An 18598-nucleotide genomic window follows, 5' to 3' on the forward strand; every position below is an offset into this window, starting at 1 on the left:
GGTTTTCCTCCGGCCGACAGAGGGCGGTAGCTATGTGGGTGTTCGGTTATCGATAGGCGCCATCCGTGCGCCTATCGCCATTCCGCCACCTCTAGTGAAAAGAAGAAAAATAGTGCAAGCATTGAAAATTGTTACAAAACTGAATTAAATTGGTTACAAGTGAAGATTACTGCACCCATTGGCTACACCGAAAATATAATGCTAAAAAGGTACTAAGCTGTGGCCCAAAACTTGGCCAGCATTCATGGCCTAGGAAGACATTGTTTCGTGTGACTAAATAAATGACAATTACACATGTTTTTGTGTGTTGGTATATTGTGAAATTTACACATACATACTTTGTCTTTGACCATTATTAACGTTAGTTTCGATTTTACATAACTGTGAAGTAGTTAGGCCTGCTTATGGAAGCAATTTAATGCGATTTATGAGACTTACACGCCAGGCATACATATATGCACATATAATATGCATACATACACAGCTGATAAGAAAAAGTGTAGGTGTCATCTTACGCACATCAGCAGGAATTTTAGTTCGTTTGTTGTCAATAATGTGTAATGCATATTAGCTACACACCCTATAGTTTAATGAAAAGCCAGAAGAGTAAAAAGACTAACCATCACTTTCAGCAGGTGCCTCTCATTTGAAAACCTTATTGGAAAATTTGTTGTTAAAAAAAAACAATAGAATATACATGTATGTATGTTTTGTGATTTTATTAATTTCTTAAGTATTATTGGATAAACGAAAACTGAAGTTACATTGGGGTTCGAGGTAAGACTTAATTAGAAAGAAAGTATAAAAATCCACAAACTAAATTGAAATAAAACGCAGTTTACGTGGAGCCCACATCAGAATTTGTTCCACGTTTTATTTTCTCAAATAAATTTTACGCAGCAAATATGTACGTATGTACATATATATGGTAAATTATAATCTTATAGGAAACTTTAAGAAATAATACATACATACATGCTTCTCAAAAAGACCCGAATGGTAAAACGATAGGTTTTTCAGACCAACTCCCTCACAAACGAAATAAAATCCCATCTAAATTACATGAGCCTATTTCTGATAAGAAAACAAGTTCTCTTTATGTATTGGATAAATTATTGAATTGGCACAAAACGGTATCCATTTACTAGTTTGAGTAAACCAATGAGTGTTTGTTTGTTGGCAGCAAAGTGCCTAGCAACCGTAAGTCAGTTTTTAAGTTTATCCAACGGCCTTGGCTTTTGTTTCATGGCCTGGGAAATTGAGTAAAAAATTTAAGTTTTTTTTTTATCTAAATATTAATAAATAATATTAAATTATAAATTTTAATTTTCTTTTCAGTTTTAGATAAGGGACTGTAATCAACTTTGATTTGCGGTAAGTGAAAAATATTCGAAATTTTTAAGAAAATTTAGTCATAATATTTATTATAAACAGAGCTTATATATAACATTATTATTAGCTTTTTTTGAATTTTGTGTTTTAGTTGTCATTACGTAAAATTTATTATAGCTCTTAGCTTAAAAAACTATATTCAAAATTTTCTGGTTTACATTACAGATGGGCGATGTCGACCCCGAGACGCTGTTGGAATGGTTGTCCATGGGACAAGGAGACGAGAGAGACATGCAATTGATTGCACTGGAGCAGCTGTGCATGCTGCTCTTGATGTCTGATAATGTAGATCGGTGCTTCGAAAGGTACCCCCAAGTGACACGTCAATTTTCCTTCGCCTTTGTTCACCACCTCTTTCTGTTTCTTCTCTCGCCTATAGTTGTCCTCCTCGCACTTTTTTGCCAGCACTGTGCAAGATATTCCTGGATGAGTTTGCCCCCGAAAATGTGCTCGAGGTTACGGCGCGAGCGATTACCTATTACCTGGACGTGTCGGCCGAGTGCACCAGGCGGATTGTTTCGATCGACGGTGCCATTAAGGCTATTTGCAATCACTTGGTGGTTACGGACCTATCGTCGCGAACCTCCCGCGACTTGGCCGAGCAATGTATCAAGGTATTGGAGCTTATTTGCACCCGGGAGGCAGGTGCCGTCTTCGAGGGTGGCGGCCTCAACTGCGTCCTGAAATTCATTCGCGACTGTGGATCGCAGGTGCACAAGGACACCTTGCACTCGTCGATGTCGGTGGTATCGCGCCTGTGCACCAAAGTGGAGCCAAACACCCCCTGCATCCAGAACTGCGTCGAGAGCTTGAGCACTCTGCTACAGCACGAGGACACAATGGTGTCTGATGGGGCGCTCAAGTGTTTTGCCTCCGTGGCGGATCGTTTCACGCGAAAGTGGGTGGACCCAGCCCCGCTGGCTGAGTACGGCTTGACCACTGAACTATTGAATCGGCTGAGAAGTGTAGGAGGGAACGCCCACACGTCGGCGAACACCAGCTTGCCCGGTGACGCAACAAACGAGAACTTGGCTGGAGCGGCAGCCGCTACCAACGCCAACAAAGTGAAGACATCTGAAGCAGCTGCATCCCCGCAATCAATATCCACCACCATTTCGCTGTTGTCCACATTGTGCCGCGGCTCTCCATCGATCACCAACGACATTTTGCGATCGCAGTTGGCCGACGCCATTGAACGAGCTTTGCAGGGCGACGAGCGGTGTGTGTTGGATTGCATGCGATTTGCGGATCTCCTGCTGTTGCTACTCTTCGAGGGTCGACAAGCCCTGAACCGCGGAAGCAGCAATCCCAATCAAGGACAGCTGGCGCCACGCCCCAGGCGCAACAACACCAACACCGATAGGACGCATCGTCAGCTTATCGATTGCATTCGCTCCAAAGACTCCGAGGCTTTGCGGGAGGCCATTGAAACTGGCGGAATTGACGTCAACTGCATGGACGACGTGGGCCAAACTCTTCTCAACTGGGCCTCGGCGTTTGGTACTCTGGAAATGGTAGAGTATCTGTGCGAGAAGGGTGCCGATGTTAATAAGGGCCAGCGCAGCTCGTCGCTGCATTATGCCGCCTGCTTTGGTCGTCCGGCCATTGCAAAGATCCTTCTCAAGTTCGGAGCCTACCCGGATCTTCGGGATGAGGATGGCAAAACACCATTGGACAAGGCACGCGAACGGCTCGACGATGGGCATAGGGAAGTGGCAGCCATTCTGCAGTCGCCGGGGGAGTGGATGTCCCCAGATCACTCGCTGCTTAACAAGGATGGCAAAAAGTACACCTTGATGGAGCCCCGAGGGGATCCTGAAATGGCGCCCATTTATTTAAAACTGCTCTTGCCCATATTCTGTCGTACGTTCCTGGGCTCCATGCTGGGGAGCGTGCGGCGAGCCAGTCTGGCTTTAATCAAAAAGATCGTACAGTACGCGTATCCCACGGTGCTCCAGAGTCTGAGTGAATCCGGTTACAGCGAAGATGCTGCCTCAACATCGGCCCACAACGGCGGCAACTTGCTTATCGAGGTAGTCGCCAGTGTCCTGGACAATGAGGTACATACACAGAGACCCCCAAACATAGACTTGCTTTTCAAAATGTTTAAATTCTGTAATTTATTTCCAGGACGATGACGATGGTCATTTAATTGTTTTAAACATAATCGAGGAAATCATGTGTAAGACACAAGAGGAATTCCTGGACCATTTTGCCAGGCTGGGAGTGTTTGCAAAGGTCCAAGCTCTGATGGACACTGATGCTGAAGAGGTGTATGCCCAAGGTAGCCAGGATGAGTCATCTCCTACAATAAGATCTTCGACCAGTGCTGTGGTCGCTCCCAGATCTACTTCAGGTATAGGATATAAAAATCTTTGCTTTTCGAATTGTTTCTGAAAGTTTTCGTTTAGATGATGCCATGGAGGACGCAAAGGAAATACTGCAAGGAAAGCCCTACCATTGGCGTGAGTGGAGCATTTGCCGGGGACGCGATTGCCTTTATGTCTGGTCAGATTCAGTGGCACTCGAGCTCTCCAACGGATCTAACGGATGGTTCCGTTTCATCATCGATGGAAAACTAGCCACGATGTATTCGAGTGGAAGCCCAGAAAATGGCAATGACAGTTCCGGTAAGATAATCCCATTTCCCTCTTAGAATATATATTTAAGGGTATAATTTTTCATTGCAGAAAATCGAGGAGAGTTTTTGGAAAAACTAATGCGGGCTCGATCCTGCGTAATAACCGGAATTGTGTCGCAGCCCATTTTGCCCACTGCTAGTGCTCTACGATTAGTTGTTGGAAACTGGGTCCTCCAGTCCCACAAAACCAATCAGCTGCAAATTCACAACACAGAGGGCCATCAGGTGACAGTCCTGCAGGATGATCTTCCTGGCTTCATTTTTGAGAGCAACAGGGGTACGAAGCACACCTTTACGGCCGAAACCGTTCTTGGGCCAGATTTCGCCTCTGGATGGTCTACGGCGAAGAAGAAGCGCAACAAGTCCAAAACGGAGGGCCAGAAGTTCCAGGTGCGCAACCTGTCGCGTGAAATATACAACAAGTACTTCAAATCGGCTCAGACCATTCCACGGGGAGCCGTCACCGTGCTAACGGATATCGTGAAGCAAATCGAGATGTCCTTTGAGGAACAGAACCTGGCTCCTAATGGTGGCTGGGACACCACCCTGGCCAGCGCACTGACCAAGCTTTCGCAACTTATTCACGAAGACGGCGTCGTCAGCGCCTACGAGATGCACTCATCGGGCCTGGTACAAGCCCTGGTGGCAGTTTTGTCGGTCAATCCCTGGGAAAGTAATTCCCCACGCGGCAAGCGAAACAAAATGCAGAAGCAACGAGTTGCCGTTTTCAGAAAGTGCATACTGGAGGATAATGGCGAATCGGCAACGAATAAGCCCAGGACAAAGAGTACTGCTAGTATTCTTATACAGAAACTTGTTTCGGTTCTGGAGAGCACCGAGAAGCTGCCGATCTATTTGTACGACACGCCGTGCACTGGCTACAGCCTGCAGATCCTACAAAAGCGACTGCGTTTCCGTTTGGAGCGTGCCGAGTGCGAGAGCACCTTGTTCGACCGCTCGGGTAGGACCCTGAAGATGGAACCATTGGCAACAGTGGCCCAGCTTTCCAAGTACCTTCTGAAAATGGTGGCCAAGCAGTGGTACGACTTGGATCGTTCCACCTACTTTTACTTGAAAAAAATACGAGACCACAAGCCGGGCACTGTGTTTTCGCATTCGTTCGATTTCGACGAAGAAGGATTGATTTTCTACATTGGCTCCAATGCGAAAACCTGCGATTGGGTCAATCCAGCCCAGTACGGACTTGTGCAAGTAACGAGCTCCGAGGGCAAGACATTGCCGTACGGCAAGCTCGAGGACATTTTGTCGCGCGACAGTGTCTCACTGAATTGCCACACGAAGGATAACAAGAAGGCTTGGTTCGCCATCGACTTGGGGGTATACATTATTCCCACTGCCTATACACTGCGTCATGCCCGTGGCTATGCAAGGTCGGCTCTAAGGAATTGGTTACTTCAAGGCTCCAAGGACGGTATTGTCTGGACCACTCTCAGCACCCATGTGGACGACAAGAGCCTTGTTGAGCCCGGCAGCACCGCCACTTGGCCCATCAGTTGTCCGCAGGACGACTCGCTCCGATATCGTCACATTAGGATCCAGCAGAACGGCCGCAACGCTTCCGGGCAGACCCACTACTTGAGTCTGAGTGGATTCGAGATCTATGGACGCATTGTTGGAGTGGCTGATGACATTGGCAAGAGCGTGAAGGAAGCGGAAGCGAAGATACGACGCGAGAGACGGCAGATTCGAGCTCAGCTGAAGCACATGACCACCGGGGCCAAGGTGATACGGGGCGTGGACTGGCGCTGGGAGGATCAGGACGGATGCGGCGAAGGAACCATCACAGGGGAAATTCACAACGGCTGGATCGATGTGAAGTGGGACCATGGCGTGAGGAACTCCTATCGAATGGGAGCGGATGGCAAATACGACTTGAAGCTGGCAGACTGCGAGTATCTGTCCATATTCGAGGGAAATCCCACATCGATTGGGCCGACTAGTACCACGGCCAAGGTGGGAGACAAATCCAATACCCTAACGTCGCGCAAATCGAGCTCGACGCCATCGCTGCCCGAAGCGACTGAAAAGACCCAGAACTCTGAGGGGGCCTCCAACCAGACCGTTTCGGCGGACAACCTCGCTTGGAAGCAGGCCGTTGAGACGATTGCCGAGAACGTGTTCGCCTCGGCCAAGACCCAGATAATCTCAAACCAACTGGCTATGAACTCATCGTCCTCGAGGGAGATTCGGAACAAGCACAAGGAGTCTGGGAGCAGCCAAATGCATAAGGACAACATAAGTGGCCCCTCGCCATTGAGTCGCGACTTGGAGCACATATCAGACTTGTCTGCCATCAACAACTCGATGCCAGCCATCAACTCTAGTATTGTCTCCGACCTGGCCACCATTTCCGAGAACCTCTCGTTGGCGGAACTGTCCAAAGAGAATATTTGCGGAGGCATTTCGTCGTCCAGCAAGGAGACCACCGTGGCTGCTGGACAGAGCTTGGCCATGGCCGATGCCCAGGGTGCTTCGCCGCGGGAGAGCGATATCAAGAACATATCGAATATTGAGGAGAACAACAAGATGAACGCAAACAACTCGGTGAACAAGACGTCGAAGGAGTTGCTGGCCAATCTACGGTCATCGAGTGCTGCTGCCTGCCAGCAAGTCACCCAACTCTCGACCGAGGCCCTGGAAATGATCGATAAAATGCGCGACGGTGTGGATATGATCCGAAACAATTCCAACAATATCTTAGCCACAGACACCTTCCCCTTGCCGAGCACAAACCCAGCCACAAGCCTTAAAAAGCATCCTAAGGCCCCAGGAGCAGCGAATCCCGAAAACGCAAATGAGAAACAGATCATAGCCCCCGGTGAGGACTACCCGGGAAAGAATACTAAGAAGTCCAGTGTTACATTGAAGCCAGCACAGCAGCCGAATGCGGTTCTGTCCATTGTGGACATCAAAGACCAACAGATTTCGGGCGAGAGTGTCTCTGTTCCGAGCCAGATGAGCATAAGCGTTCCCAATTTGACCACGACTTCGGCATCGGAGGTGCCGTCCACCTCGGAGGTGGCCACTCACACCGGATTGCTGGAGACATTTGCGGCGATTGCTCGCCGTCGCACCTCCCAAGGCACCAACATACAGGAGAACCAGATCATGAACGCTGATGTGAATGTGAATGAGCATGGCGACCAGAACCCGTCGGGCTCGTTCCTCGGACACTCTGTGACCAGTTTGGTCAAGCTGGCGCTGTCGAGCAACTTCCATTCTGGGTTGCTTAGCACCGCCCAAAGCTACCCTAGTTTATCCTCCAATAACAGCGAAAACATCACTCCCTCGAATCCAACAAACACCTCAGCCGGCCAACAGTCCGCATCGACCATTAACCATACCTTGACTATGAGCTTAACCTCGACATCAAGCGACAGCGAGCAGGTCTCTTTGGAGGACTTTTTGGAGAGCTGCAGGGCACCGGCGATGCTGGGAGATCTGGACGATGAGGACGACATCGACGAGGACAACGACGAGGAGGAGAACGAGGATGAGTATGAGGAGGTGGGAAATACTCTGCTGCAAGTGATGGTTTCCCGGAACCTCCTCACCTTCATGGACGACGAGGCCCTGGAGAACAGGCTGGTTGGAGTGACCAAGCGGAAGTCGTGGGACGACGAGTTTGTCCTCAAGAGACAGTTTTCGGCACTGATACCTGCATTCGACCCGCGACCCGGCCGCACAAATGTCAACCAAACGTCTGATCTGGAAATTCCAGCTATAGGAGTGGAGCTGCCGAAACCTCAGCAGAGCGGACATGAGACTATCGAGCAGCCGTTGCTGGGCCTGAAATTGCGCGGACCCGGAATCGGAGGTACGCCCGAAGTCGAAATCGATTTGAACAACACGGACTGGACCATATTCAGAGCCGTCCAGGAACTGCTCCAGTGCAGCCAGTTGAACAAAGTGGACAAGTTCCGGAAAATATGGGAGCCCACATACACAATTGTGTACCGGGAAGTATCGCCTGAGGCCCAGGAGCCCGAGGACTTCCCTCAAACTCCGGATGTGTCTTCGAAGAGCGGTGCCTCGACCTTGTCCCCCAACTCCCCGATGCACATTGGATTCAACCTGGCGGACAACAACCTGTGCTCCGTCGACGATGTGCTCGAGCTGCTTACTCAGATCAATGCCCTCAATCAAAGCGAAATCGACTTAGACGGCAAGGACCATCCTGGTCCACTTTTATCCGAAGATCTCTTCATCAGCAAGAAGATAACCAACAAGCTGCAGCAGCAGATTCAAGATCCATTGGTTCTCTCCAGCAACGCCCTGCCCAACTGGTGCGAAAACCTGAACCAGTCCTGCCCGTTCCTCTTTCCCTTCGAGACTCGTCAGCTGTACTTCAACTGCACCTCGTTTGGAGCGTCGCGCAGCATTGTCTGCTTGCAGTCGCAGCGGGACGTGACGCTGGAGAGGCAACGGGTGCCCATCATGAGCCCACGCCGGGATGACCACGACTTCCGCATCGGGCGGCTAAAGCACGAGCGTGTTAAGGTACCACGAAATGATGATTTGCTGAAATGGGCCATGCAGGTTATGAAGACGCACTGCAACAGGAAGTCTGTACTCGAGGTGGAGTTCTTGGACGAAGAAGGCACTGGCTTGGGGCCTACCCTGGAGTTCTATGCCCTCGTAGCTGCCGAGATCCAACGATCCGACCTGTGTATGTGGCTGTGCGACGATCAACTGGGCGAGGACGCGGAAAGCCCCGAGGAGCCGGTTGAAGGAAGTTCAAAGCCCGTCGGGTACTACGTGAACCGCAGGGAACACGGACTCTTCCCCGCTCCCCTGCCACAGAATACCGAAGTTTGCGAAAAGGTACTGAAGTACTTCTGGTTCTTTGGCGTTTTTGTTGCGAAAGTCCTGCAAGATATGCGCCTAGTGGACATACCCTTGTCGACATCGTTTCTCCAGTTGCTCTGCCACAACAAAGTTTTCTCACGTAATCTCCAAAAAGTTATTTCGGATAGACGAAATGGCGATCTCTCTGTGGTGTCGGAAGAATCAGACCTGCTGGACACCTGCACTAAGCTACTGAGAACTGATTGTAATAAGTCGAATATATTCGGAGGGATTCTGTCGTTGGAAAACCTGAAGGAGATCGACCCAACTCGTTACCAATTCCTGCACGAGCTGCAGAATCTATTGATGCGCAAACAGTCTATCGACTTCGACGACAGCTTGAGCGCCGAAAAGAAACAGGAACTAATCAACGAGCTTAAGCTCCGAACTCAGAATGGATTGGAGGTATCGCTGGAGGACCTGGCCCTTACGTTCACGTATCTGCCGAGCTCCTCTGTTTATGGCTACACCCAGGCCGAGCTGATGCCGAACGGATCAGCCGTCAACGTTGATATAAACAACCTAGAAGCATATTGTGAATTGCTTATGAATTTCATTTTGCAAGACGGAATTGCTCAACAGATGAAAGCATTCAGTGATGGGTTCAACGAAGTATTCCCCCTCAAGAAACTGGCAGCATTTACGCCCGCAGAAGCCCGCATGATGATTTGTGGCGAGCAGTTCCCGCATTGGAGCCGAGAAGACATTATATCCTATACAGAACCAAAACTTGGCTATAACAAAGACAGGTATGTATACTTATTTATTTAAATACTTTATTTATTGTTTTTTATTTTAAATATAATTTTGCGGTTGCCAACGAGGGGGCTTAATCTTCTGTATCTTAACTTCTCCTAAGATAAGGAACGATTTTGTTAGGGTTCCACACAAACATTTCCTTAATGAATTTATAATTTATAAATGATATAAAAATTATATTAATTTTCAGCCCCGGTTTTCTACGCTTTGTTAACGTTTTATTAAGCATGACGGGAGACGAGAGAAAGGCTTTCCTGCAATTCACAACTGGCTGCAGTAGCTTACCGCCGGGAGGACTCGCCAACTTACATCCCAGACTGACAGTCGTTCGGAAAGTGGATGCTGGCGTCGGAAGCTATCCATCGGTGAACACCTGTGTCCACTATTTAAAGCTTCCAGACTATCCAACTGAAGAAATAATGAAGGAACGCCTGTTAACAGCAACTAAAGAAAAGGGGTTTCACTTAAATTAAAAAATTTATTGTACTCAATATTCAAGTTAATAAAATTTGAGCCTTTTGTTATTTAAAACACCTACTCTTTTAGCACGTCTTAAGCGAATCTGTAAATACGAAAACTGTTTAAACTCTATATTTTTTATATTAGTTAAGATTTTTAAAATAGGTAACCAATATTGTCGGTTCCATTGTTTCAATAATAAGTATACAACAAAATATATGGGTTACTATATAAACAAAGCCCATACTTTTCTCACAAGCATACAATAAATTAGCTATTCTTTTGGCAAATTTTATTCTTGTTTTTTATACACAATTTTTAGTTAGTAAGAGTATTATCTCAATGCCTGTTAGTTCATTTATTATTTGTAATTTTTTTTGTTCAGTGTGCTCCCATTTAAAAGTATGCACACGTTTATAAGACACAGTAAAAAAAGTTAAATAAGCTACTATATTTCGACAATCTCTAAGGACTGTCTTGGTATTAGTAACTTAGTATCTCTAGATCGTATACATATGTATTAAAATTCCAATTTATTTAAATAACGTGTTGTCGTCAAAATTTGTTTTGGTGTTCTCAGAATAGGAAAATTTATCCATGGGAACGCGCACTTTTCTGTACTTGTGTAAATTATTTCGAAAGATAAGATATAGTATTTACTGTGCATCTCAGGTTTACTATTTTAATCTTAATGTAAAGCAGCCGTGAAGACAGTCAAGGTTCCCCAGCAGAATCAGCAGAACGTTCTCTACGTATCAGAAGAAAGTATGCTCTCGTTAGCTCTTCTTGTTTTGTGTTCTTTTGCGGGCATTCAAAATGCAAATTCCGAACCGTCTTACCAGGTTTTTCTCTATAAAAGGAGTAGTGCCGGAGGTCTTTTAGATCGGAAATGTTTTGGCAATATTATTCAAAGCCACGTGATATTAACAGCAGCATCGTGTTTATTAAGCGGAAGTGGTAATGGATCATTATCGTCCAGGGATCTGCTTAATCCTGCAGATCTAGCTGTATCTGTGAAGGGGAAAGACTTTGAGGACTTAATATACCTTGTCAGTGATACAGCCGTCTATCCTCAATTTAATAAGTCCACCTTGGAGCACGATATTGCACTGCTGATTTTAAATGGGCAACTTCCGCTGTCAGATCGCGAGGATTTGGAGTGGATCCTTCTGTCGGACTTTGATGTAACTCGAGAGTTTGCAGTCGAACATGGAGTAGAGTCTTTGGTGAGCACTCCTCTAGTTTATCCAATAATTTATAATTCAATTTGTGTATTTTTTTAAGGATTCTGATATAGAGGTGTATCCTGGATATGGAATAGTTCAAGAAAGCAATTTAGTTGGAATTGTGTCACCCGATAACAGCAATGGACTCCGAAACAAGATTCTATTAATCTCTCCCTACCTTAATTGGATATACGGAATTCTGCAAGATGCCGAGCTTTCTGACATGCAGAGCGACAATTTCAGTATATCTCTTCCTTATCGTCAGAAGAAAAGCACAGACCTAAGTGAGTTATCTTTTTTATTATAATTTACGTAATAATTTAATATTTATTAAAAACATTTACTTTTTTACAGTGAATGAAAACATAGAAACGGAAGCTGGATATTATCGAAACTCATCAGACCAAATTACAAACAATATAACTTTTTGGAAACTTGTTCTTATCTTTAATTTACAGTACTTTTTTGTTAAACATTTATTTACCTAATATTTTTGTGTAAACAAATTTTAATAATTTTTAATTTTTAATTTTTTTAAAGCAAACAAAGTTTTTCCATCTTATTTTTATTCTGCTATATTTATAACGCGCTAAATAAATACAAAGTATATATTTAAAAACTAAAATAAAATAAAAGGTTTTGCTTAAATATATAAGATTGTCCATTTTGTCATGTTTCCATCTAAATTCAAAGCAGTGACCACAAAAACCGTGACAAGATATCGTGACTTAGTGCCCATCTCTAACAGTTATCGCGAAATTACCATCCCTAAACCAAAATATAAATAAAAAAGACAAATATTTTTAAAACTGCGCTATTTCTTTAGCTCACCCTAAAGGTGGAAAGTTTTTAAAGAAAAGTGAAGCTAATTAGACATGGGTCAGGCTTCCTTTGAGGACGACTGCCTGGTCCGTGAACTGGATAGGTAAATAAAATGCCTGGCGGCTTTTAATTAAAAACAATCTAACAACTTCGCTCACATTTCAGTCGGTATTATGGATTCCTCGATTTATCAAACCCCAAACATGCAGAATTAAGAAATTTAGTTCAACAAACTATCGCATACTTGCAAACCTTTATTTCCAATGGCCAAGTGAATGGAGTCATTAAAAAGTACGAACCTAAAAATGTGCTACCAAACTGCGATCCCCCAAAGGAAGAACCTGTGGATACCATATTGGCAGCGAATAGTGAAGATTCTAAGGTGAACGATGGAGATTCAAAAGACATAAAGTTGTTCAATGATGATAAAGGCCAGGAGGAACAATACGTAAACGCCCTTTGCAAGCTTGGCCACTTTCATCTTCTACTTGGCGAATACTCTGAAGGTATTTTTTTCATAGGAATTTATTAATAATTATTGTATTGAAACCATTTAGATACGTATGTATCTACTAGATTGCATTTGTTCTTATCTAAGTACTGTAGTTACCTAGGAAACTCCTATTGGGCTAAGGGATATAGACGCCAGTTGAAAAAAACGTTTACTAACATACAATCATAAGAAGAATTAAATTTGTTTCTAATAGTGCGACTATATGTTCTTAAAGAACTTACTAATCTTTTTAAACGTTAATTTCAGCGCTTTCCGCATACCAAAAGTATTTACGTTTTCGAGAAAAAAATTACTGGACAAACCATGCCTTTATTTATGGAATTGGAGTTGCTTACTTCAAGCTTCGATGTTTTAAATGGTAAGTTTATTTTAATAGAAAAGATTTGATTAGTTTTTTTGATATAAGTGATAAGACCTGCATAGGCTGTTAATAATGAGGTGCACAGCCAGTGCAAATATTTCGAGATTGACTTTAAATTATAACATCCCCTCCCTATAGTATAATTTTTTTTTATTCACTTTGTTTAATAAATTGTTACTTAGTTATTTAATACATAAACCTAATCAAGGGAAAAGCAACTGCAGTGGAGACAACCAAGATCCGATATTTGTTTCATTCCCACTTGTTCGTATGCCAAATTTATCGAAACTTGCCCATCGCTACTTTATTGATACAAATTGTTTACTAAATAGATCCAACTCCAAACAACACTGCCATTATTAGTAAATGTAAAATAAAAAAATAGTAGTTAAAATTAAGACTGGAAGGTTTAACCAAATTCTATTTACGAAAAGTATGTCACTGATGACTGTTATAAATACTTGTTTTATCGCTTTCGTTTTGGTCATTTAATTATTTACAAATGGATGCTGTAAACTCCGTAAAGACTTAATCTATAACAAAATTAGCATGGTGGTGCAAAATAAAAGGGCATGTTTTATTTGGTTATAAAGAATTCAAATATCCTTTGTTCTCAATGCATATTGAAAAGAAATACATGTATTATCCCATTACATGTGTATTAAACGTACGTATGTACATATGCATGTACAGAATGTAGTAAATTGCCCCCGTTAATCGTTATGTGAATTTAGTGGTTAAATTGTGCACTTCTTTGTATTATTAACTAATTTTGTCGGATCCCCCTTCGTCTGCCGCGAATAATCAATAAATTACCACCACAGACAGTTTAATTGTCTTTTTTATTCAACAAACAAAATTATTTGTAAGAAACCGTCTGAAGTGCATGCAGACATGTCTGTCTCTTTCTAAACTCCTATTTTTAAACTCGATTAATTCTTTTGAGAGAAAGCAACAAATAATAGTTTAAAATATGAAAGTTCTTAGCAATATATATGCTTCAATCGACGGCATGTAATGTGTATGCGGCTTATGTATAATTTTAAGAACGTGTGTACGTGACTGCAAGCACTTTTACGTATGTGTGTGTGTATGTGTCTACTTACATATGTAAATACCGTTGACATGGATTGCAGAATGTGTCCATATAATTTTTCAAATTACAAATTCAAAAGTGTGTCCATATTTTATAAAAATTTAAATTTAAAAATTAAAAAAATATATATATTTTTAAGATAATTGAGCGCTAAATAAAAAAAAAACATATTCTTTTACTATGTATGTTTTTATTAACCATATATAAAATACCGTATAGGATATAGACACACAATTGATATCTATACAAAAAATAATTTTAAAACTAAATAATATTGTGAATTCTTTACAGGGCCATCAAATCATTTCAGGAGCTTTTGTACTTGAGTCCCAACTTTACCTGTGCGAATGAAGTTCACTTACGATTAGGTCTTATGCTAAAACATTGCGGGGAATTTCATATCGCCCTTAAACATTTACAACTGGCCCTGCTTTATACAAACCCATCGACATATTCAGAGCTTCAGGGTAAGTGTTATAAAAGCAAAAATAATTATATTTTATTAAAAAACTTTTTATATTTTAGTCAAATTTCAAATCGCACATCTGTACGAAGTTCAAAACAAACACAAGGCCGCCAAGGATGGCTATGAATTTCTATTAACCGAAAAAAATATCTCGCTCGAACTCAAAGCAGATGTTTACAGACAATTAGGTAAGCTATACATAAGCCCTGTATAAGCTTTCAGTTGGAATTAAAATCCCCATTCGCAAGTTTGTATTGCATTCAATGCTTTTGTTGCAGCCGGGATAAAAAAAAAAATGTAATTTCATCCCTTGTTTGCAATGATGCTGTTGGCAAAAGGGCAAGCCAACAACTGCAAGGAAACTGAAACCCCTTTTAATATAATGATATTTTTGTTTCAGGATGGATGTACCATTGCGTAGAATGCCTAGGCGAAAAAAAAGAACGTGAGGCAAGTGCACTGAGCTTTCTCCAAAAATCAATCGAAGCCGATCCAAAGAGTGGACAATCATTATATTTACTTGGAAGGTGTTTTGCTGGCATAAATAAGGTTCATGATGCGTTCTTAGCATACCGCAATTCTGTTGAAAAGAGCGAAGGGAACGCCGATACGTGGTGTTCGATCGGGTAAGCTTAATACACTTTTATGTAATAACTATTCTTATAATAATACAATTTGATCTTTAAGCGTTTTATATCAGCAACAAAATCAACCAACGGATGCGCTCCAAGCCTACATATGTGCTGTTCAATTAGATAAGGACCATAAAGCTGCGTGGACGAACTTGGGAATCCTTTATGAGAGCTGTGGTCAATTACGAGATGCCTATGCTTGCTATTTGAATGCAACTAAACAAATATCATTCCAGGTAAAACGATTCCTAACACCTGAATTTGCCTATTTGAAAATGTAACTCTATGCTCTCCCTATAGAAGACTTCATTATTTCGGAAGAAACAAGTTATTCGCATGAAAAAAGACCCAATTGGGCTATCCAAAGGTCTATCGCAGCGAATTAAATTTCTGGAGGTTCAGCTCAGCCAAGCACCACTGCCAAGTATTACTTCCAAACGACGCCAACTGTGTTCCATCGAAGAAGCTTGGAATCTGCCTATATCATTAGAAATGAACTCACGCCAACAGCAAACAGCACAGATGCTGCCAAGACAAATTAAACAAAGTCCAATACAGGTAGTTGCTCTTTATAACTTAATTGTTTCAAATACTTTACATTTTTTACTATTTAAAGGGACCACCACCTCCTTACCCGCACAGCCAACTCAGCCAAAGCCCTATACCTGCAAAACGTATTAAGGAAGATAGCCCAATTCAACAAGAACTAATTCAACAAAACATTCAGACGTCACAGCTGAATCAAAATTTACTGAGTATGTTCTAACCATAATTAACGAAAATAGTAAACTAATCATCTTTTTACAATATTAAATATAGATATTTCAGAGACATTAGGTCAGCGTAATTTAAATGCAATGCCCGAAGGTAACAAGGTTTCAGAACAAAGTGTTGTGGACACATTCGATGACATCTCGAATGATATTTACAAACAAAACGAGAATATTAAGCTAGAGCGGTTAAGCCAAGACGCAATCGGTAGTAATTTAAGTGAAGACTCAAAACACAATGAATATAATGGTAGCCCCGACTCCGAATTTTCGACCACTTTTAAAATACAAATGGATTCAAAGCAGCTGATGGCTGCTGTGAAACTGTTGCCTGTCGACGAACCGCCAGTACACTGTACGGTTTTACAAGTAAATGCACCCCCACCATCTCCGCCCGACTGCCCACCGCAGAAACTCACGAGGGATCAGCTCCTGCCGCCCACGCCCTCTGTTCATTTAGAAAATAAGAAAAACGCATTCAGCCCGCAGTTACAAGAGTTCTGTCTGAAACATCCGATAGCGGTTGTGCGCGGATTGGCAGGCGCTCTGAAGTTAGATCTCGGCCTCTTCTCCACCAAAACGCTGGTAGAAGCCAATCCGGACCACAGTGTTGAGGTTCGCACTCAAGTTCATCAATCGCCCGATGAAAACTGGGATACATCGCAAGGGAAGCGAGTATGGGCCTGCATATCCCATAGGTCTCACACAACGATTGCCAAATATGCCCAATATCAAGCGTCCAGTTTTCAGGACAGCCTTAAGGTAATGTTCACATTATAGTGACTAGAAACTTTTGTACAATTTACTTTATTGTATAGCCTATTTTACCACAGGATGAAAGTGATAAAGGGTTTCCGGGCTCTCAAGCGATGTCAGACTCCGATTCAAAGGACTCTGTATCTAATTCGAACATTGTTCTTAAGCGTAAGAAACATAAAATTAATAGTAAAATGTTAAGGTTCGTAAAAATATGTAAAAGAGGCAACCTACTCCCAGAAACTAATCGGCTTTTCCTTTATAGATTCGGGACAAATGTTGATCTCTCAGATGAGCGGAAATGGAAGCCACAATTAACAGAGCTACAAAAACTGCCAGCTTTTGCTCGAGTTATTTCAGCTGCCAATATGCTTTCCCATGTGGGGCATGTCATTTTGGGCATGAACACCGTTCAATTATATATGAAAGTGCCCGGAAGCAGAACACCTGGTCACCAAGAAAACAATAATTTTTGCTCAATTAATATTAATATCGGACCAGGAGATTGCGAGTGGTTTGCCGTGCCCGATGCCTACTGGGGCGGTGTTCACAATCTTTGTGAGAAAAACAACATTAGCTATTTGCACGGCTCGTGGTGGCCTGTTTTGGAAGATTTATACAAGGAGAATATTCCAGTTTATAGATTTATACAAAAACCAGGAGACTTAGTCTGGGTCAATGCAGGGTAAGTGGAAATCAAGTCAGTTTGATCTCATTCTCTTAACGATTTTACGTACTCTAGGTGTGTCCATTGGGTACAATCAGTTGGATGGTGTAATAATATTGCCTGGAATGTCGGACCATTAACAGCTCGTCAATATTCACTTGCTATTGAACGATATGAATGGAATAAATTGCAAGCCTTCAAAAGTATTGTGCCCATGGTTCATTTAAGTTGGAACCTGGCTAGAAATATCAAAGTTTCTGACACAAAACTTTTTGAACTAATCAAGTAAGTAATTTTCTTCTGGTAAAGAATCGATCCAGAAATCTATTAAGGTACTCCACTTGAGAATAGGATCAGGATTCGGGATGATATAGTCAGCGTACAATATCCAATCTTAACCGCAAGGGTGTATCAACTTCGGATCCGCCCGAAGTTAGCTTTCCTTTCTTGTTTTTTTTTAACTTTAAAACAAATATAATATTTTATTTGTATTATCTTTTTTAGAATGTGCTTGTTGCAAACTTTAAAAAATGTCTTGCATATACAAGAGTATGTGAAATCAAAGGGGGTGGAAATACGCTTTAATGGTCGTGGGAAGAACGAGGCATCGCATTATTGCGGTCAATGTGAGGTGAGTTTATTCATAATCTTTGTTAAACCAATATATTTGAAACCATCGTCCTTTGGTACTTGCAGGTTGAAGTCTTTAATGTGCTGTTTATTAAAGAGCAAGAGAAGCGGCACGTGGTTCATTGTCTATCATGCGCACTGAAATTGTCGCCATCTCTCCAGGGCATTGTTTGCCTAGAGGAGTACCGGCTGTCGGAGCTGCAGCGCGTGTACGATTCATTTACTTTGCACAGAACCCAAGGACTAGCATACACTCAATAGTTGTAATACAATGAATCATTTTTAATAACTCAGATTTAATAAATGTATATTTTACGACATATTATCTTATATGTACGTGTTATGAAGAAAAACTAACGGATTACACAAACAGCTGACAATTGAAAACTTGGTGGGTGTTGTTCTCATAAAGCTTTTAGAGCTGACGATAAAATAATAATACTAATTAAGATCACACATATCTCGAGTACCCAAACCTAAGTTTATTTGCTGTTTAATTTTTAGAGGTCCTTTTTTTCTCATATTAAAATTTCTTTAA

The 18598-nt window shown here is 42.5% G+C and overlaps 3 protein-coding genes across 6 annotated transcripts; all 3 read left to right on the forward strand.

The window, feature by feature from the left end:
• The first annotated feature begins 63 nt into the window (after nt 1–63).
• Nucleotides 64–10192, forward strand: Ufd4 (ubiquitin fusion-degradation 4-like). 2 transcript variants are annotated; one of them, XM_017243559.3, is made up of 8 exons: nt 64–209; nt 1339–1374; nt 1558–1697; nt 1772–3452; nt 3523–3748; nt 3804–4022; nt 4083–9651; nt 9852–10192. In XM_017243559.3, exons 3-8 carry the CDS (start codon nt 1558–1560, stop codon nt 10132–10134), a joined length of 8118 nt encoding a protein of 2705 aa, XP_017099048.2. In that variant the 5' UTR covers nt 64–209; nt 1339–1374; the 3' UTR covers nt 10135–10192. The 2 variants fall into 2 exon arrangements, with proteins under 2 accessions (XP_017099048.2, XP_070133437.1); XM_070277336.1 differs by lacking the exons at nt 64–209; nt 1339–1374 and having other exon boundaries at nt 1495–1697.
• Nucleotides 10193–10833: 641 nt separating this feature from the next.
• On the forward strand, nt 10834–11869 carry LOC108126833 (uncharacterized). Its single transcript, XM_070277251.1, has 3 exons — nt 10834–11346; nt 11405–11630; nt 11701–11869. The coding sequence occupies exons 1-3, from the start codon at nt 10888–10890 to the stop codon at nt 11832–11834; spliced, it is 819 nt and encodes a 272-aa protein (XP_070133352.1). The 5' UTR covers nt 10834–10887; the 3' UTR covers nt 11835–11869.
• A 236-nt stretch (nt 11870–12105) lies between these two features.
• Utx (Utx histone demethylase) lies at nt 12106–18413 on the forward strand. 3 transcript variants are annotated; one of them, XM_017243809.3, is made up of 15 exons: nt 12106–12271; nt 12334–12674; nt 12929–13040; nt 14431–14606; nt 14665–14793; nt 15006–15231; nt 15293–15473; nt 15538–15795; nt 15854–15992; nt 16057–16769; nt 16826–16965; nt 17029–17448; nt 17506–17715; nt 17935–18061; nt 18127–18413. In XM_017243809.3, exons 1-15 carry the CDS (start codon nt 12222–12224, stop codon nt 18319–18321), a joined length of 3417 nt encoding a protein of 1138 aa, XP_017099298.2. In that variant the 5' UTR covers nt 12106–12221; the 3' UTR covers nt 18322–18413. The 3 variants fall into 3 exon arrangements, with proteins under 3 accessions (XP_017099298.2, XP_017099300.2, XP_017099303.1); XM_017243811.3 differs by having other exon boundaries at nt 16841–16965; XM_017243814.3 differs by lacking the exons at nt 12106–12271; nt 12334–12674; nt 12929–13040 and adding an exon at nt 13325–13476.
• The last annotated feature ends 185 nt before the right edge of the window (nt 18414–18598 follow it).

This window comes from Drosophila bipectinata, chromosome 2L (assembly GCF_030179905.1).
Source record: "Drosophila bipectinata strain 14024-0381.07 chromosome 2L, DbipHiC1v2, whole genome shotgun sequence".
Classification (NCBI taxonomy): domain Eukaryota; kingdom Metazoa; phylum Arthropoda; class Insecta; order Diptera; family Drosophilidae; genus Drosophila; species Drosophila bipectinata.

Bases quoted from the DNA above. Each gene is read 5' to 3' on its own strand.
- Ufd4 (XM_017243559.3), top strand. From the start codon at position 1,558: ATGGGCGATGTCGACCCCGAGACGCTGTTGGAATGGTTGTCCATGGGA. The intron at 3,453-3,522 runs GTACATACACAG...ATTTATTTCCAG, and splicing joins CCAGTGTCCTGGACAATGAG to GACGATGACGATGGTCATTT. The intron at 3,749-3,803 runs GTATAGGATATA...GTTTTCGTTTAG, and splicing joins CGCTCCCAGATCTACTTCAG to ATGATGCCATGGAGGACGCA.
- Utx (XM_017243809.3), top strand. From the start codon at position 12,222: ATGGGTCAGGCTTCCTTTGAGGACGACTGCCTGGTCCGTGAACTGGAT. The intron at 14,794-15,005 runs GTAAGCTATACA...TTTTTGTTTCAG, and splicing joins AGATGTTTACAGACAATTAG to GATGGATGTACCATTGCGTA. The intron at 15,232-15,292 runs GTAAGCTTAATA...TTGATCTTTAAG, and splicing joins GATACGTGGTGTTCGATCGG to CGTTTTATATCAGCAACAAA.
- LOC108126833 (XM_070277251.1), top strand. From the start codon at position 10,888: ATGCTCTCGTTAGCTCTTCTTGTTTTGTGTTCTTTTGCGGGCATTCAA. The intron at 11,347-11,404 runs GTGAGCACTCCT...TATTTTTTTAAG, and splicing joins AACATGGAGTAGAGTCTTTG to GATTCTGATATAGAGGTGTA. The intron at 11,631-11,700 runs GTGAGTTATCTT...ACTTTTTTACAG, and splicing joins GAAGAAAAGCACAGACCTAA to TGAATGAAAACATAGAAACG.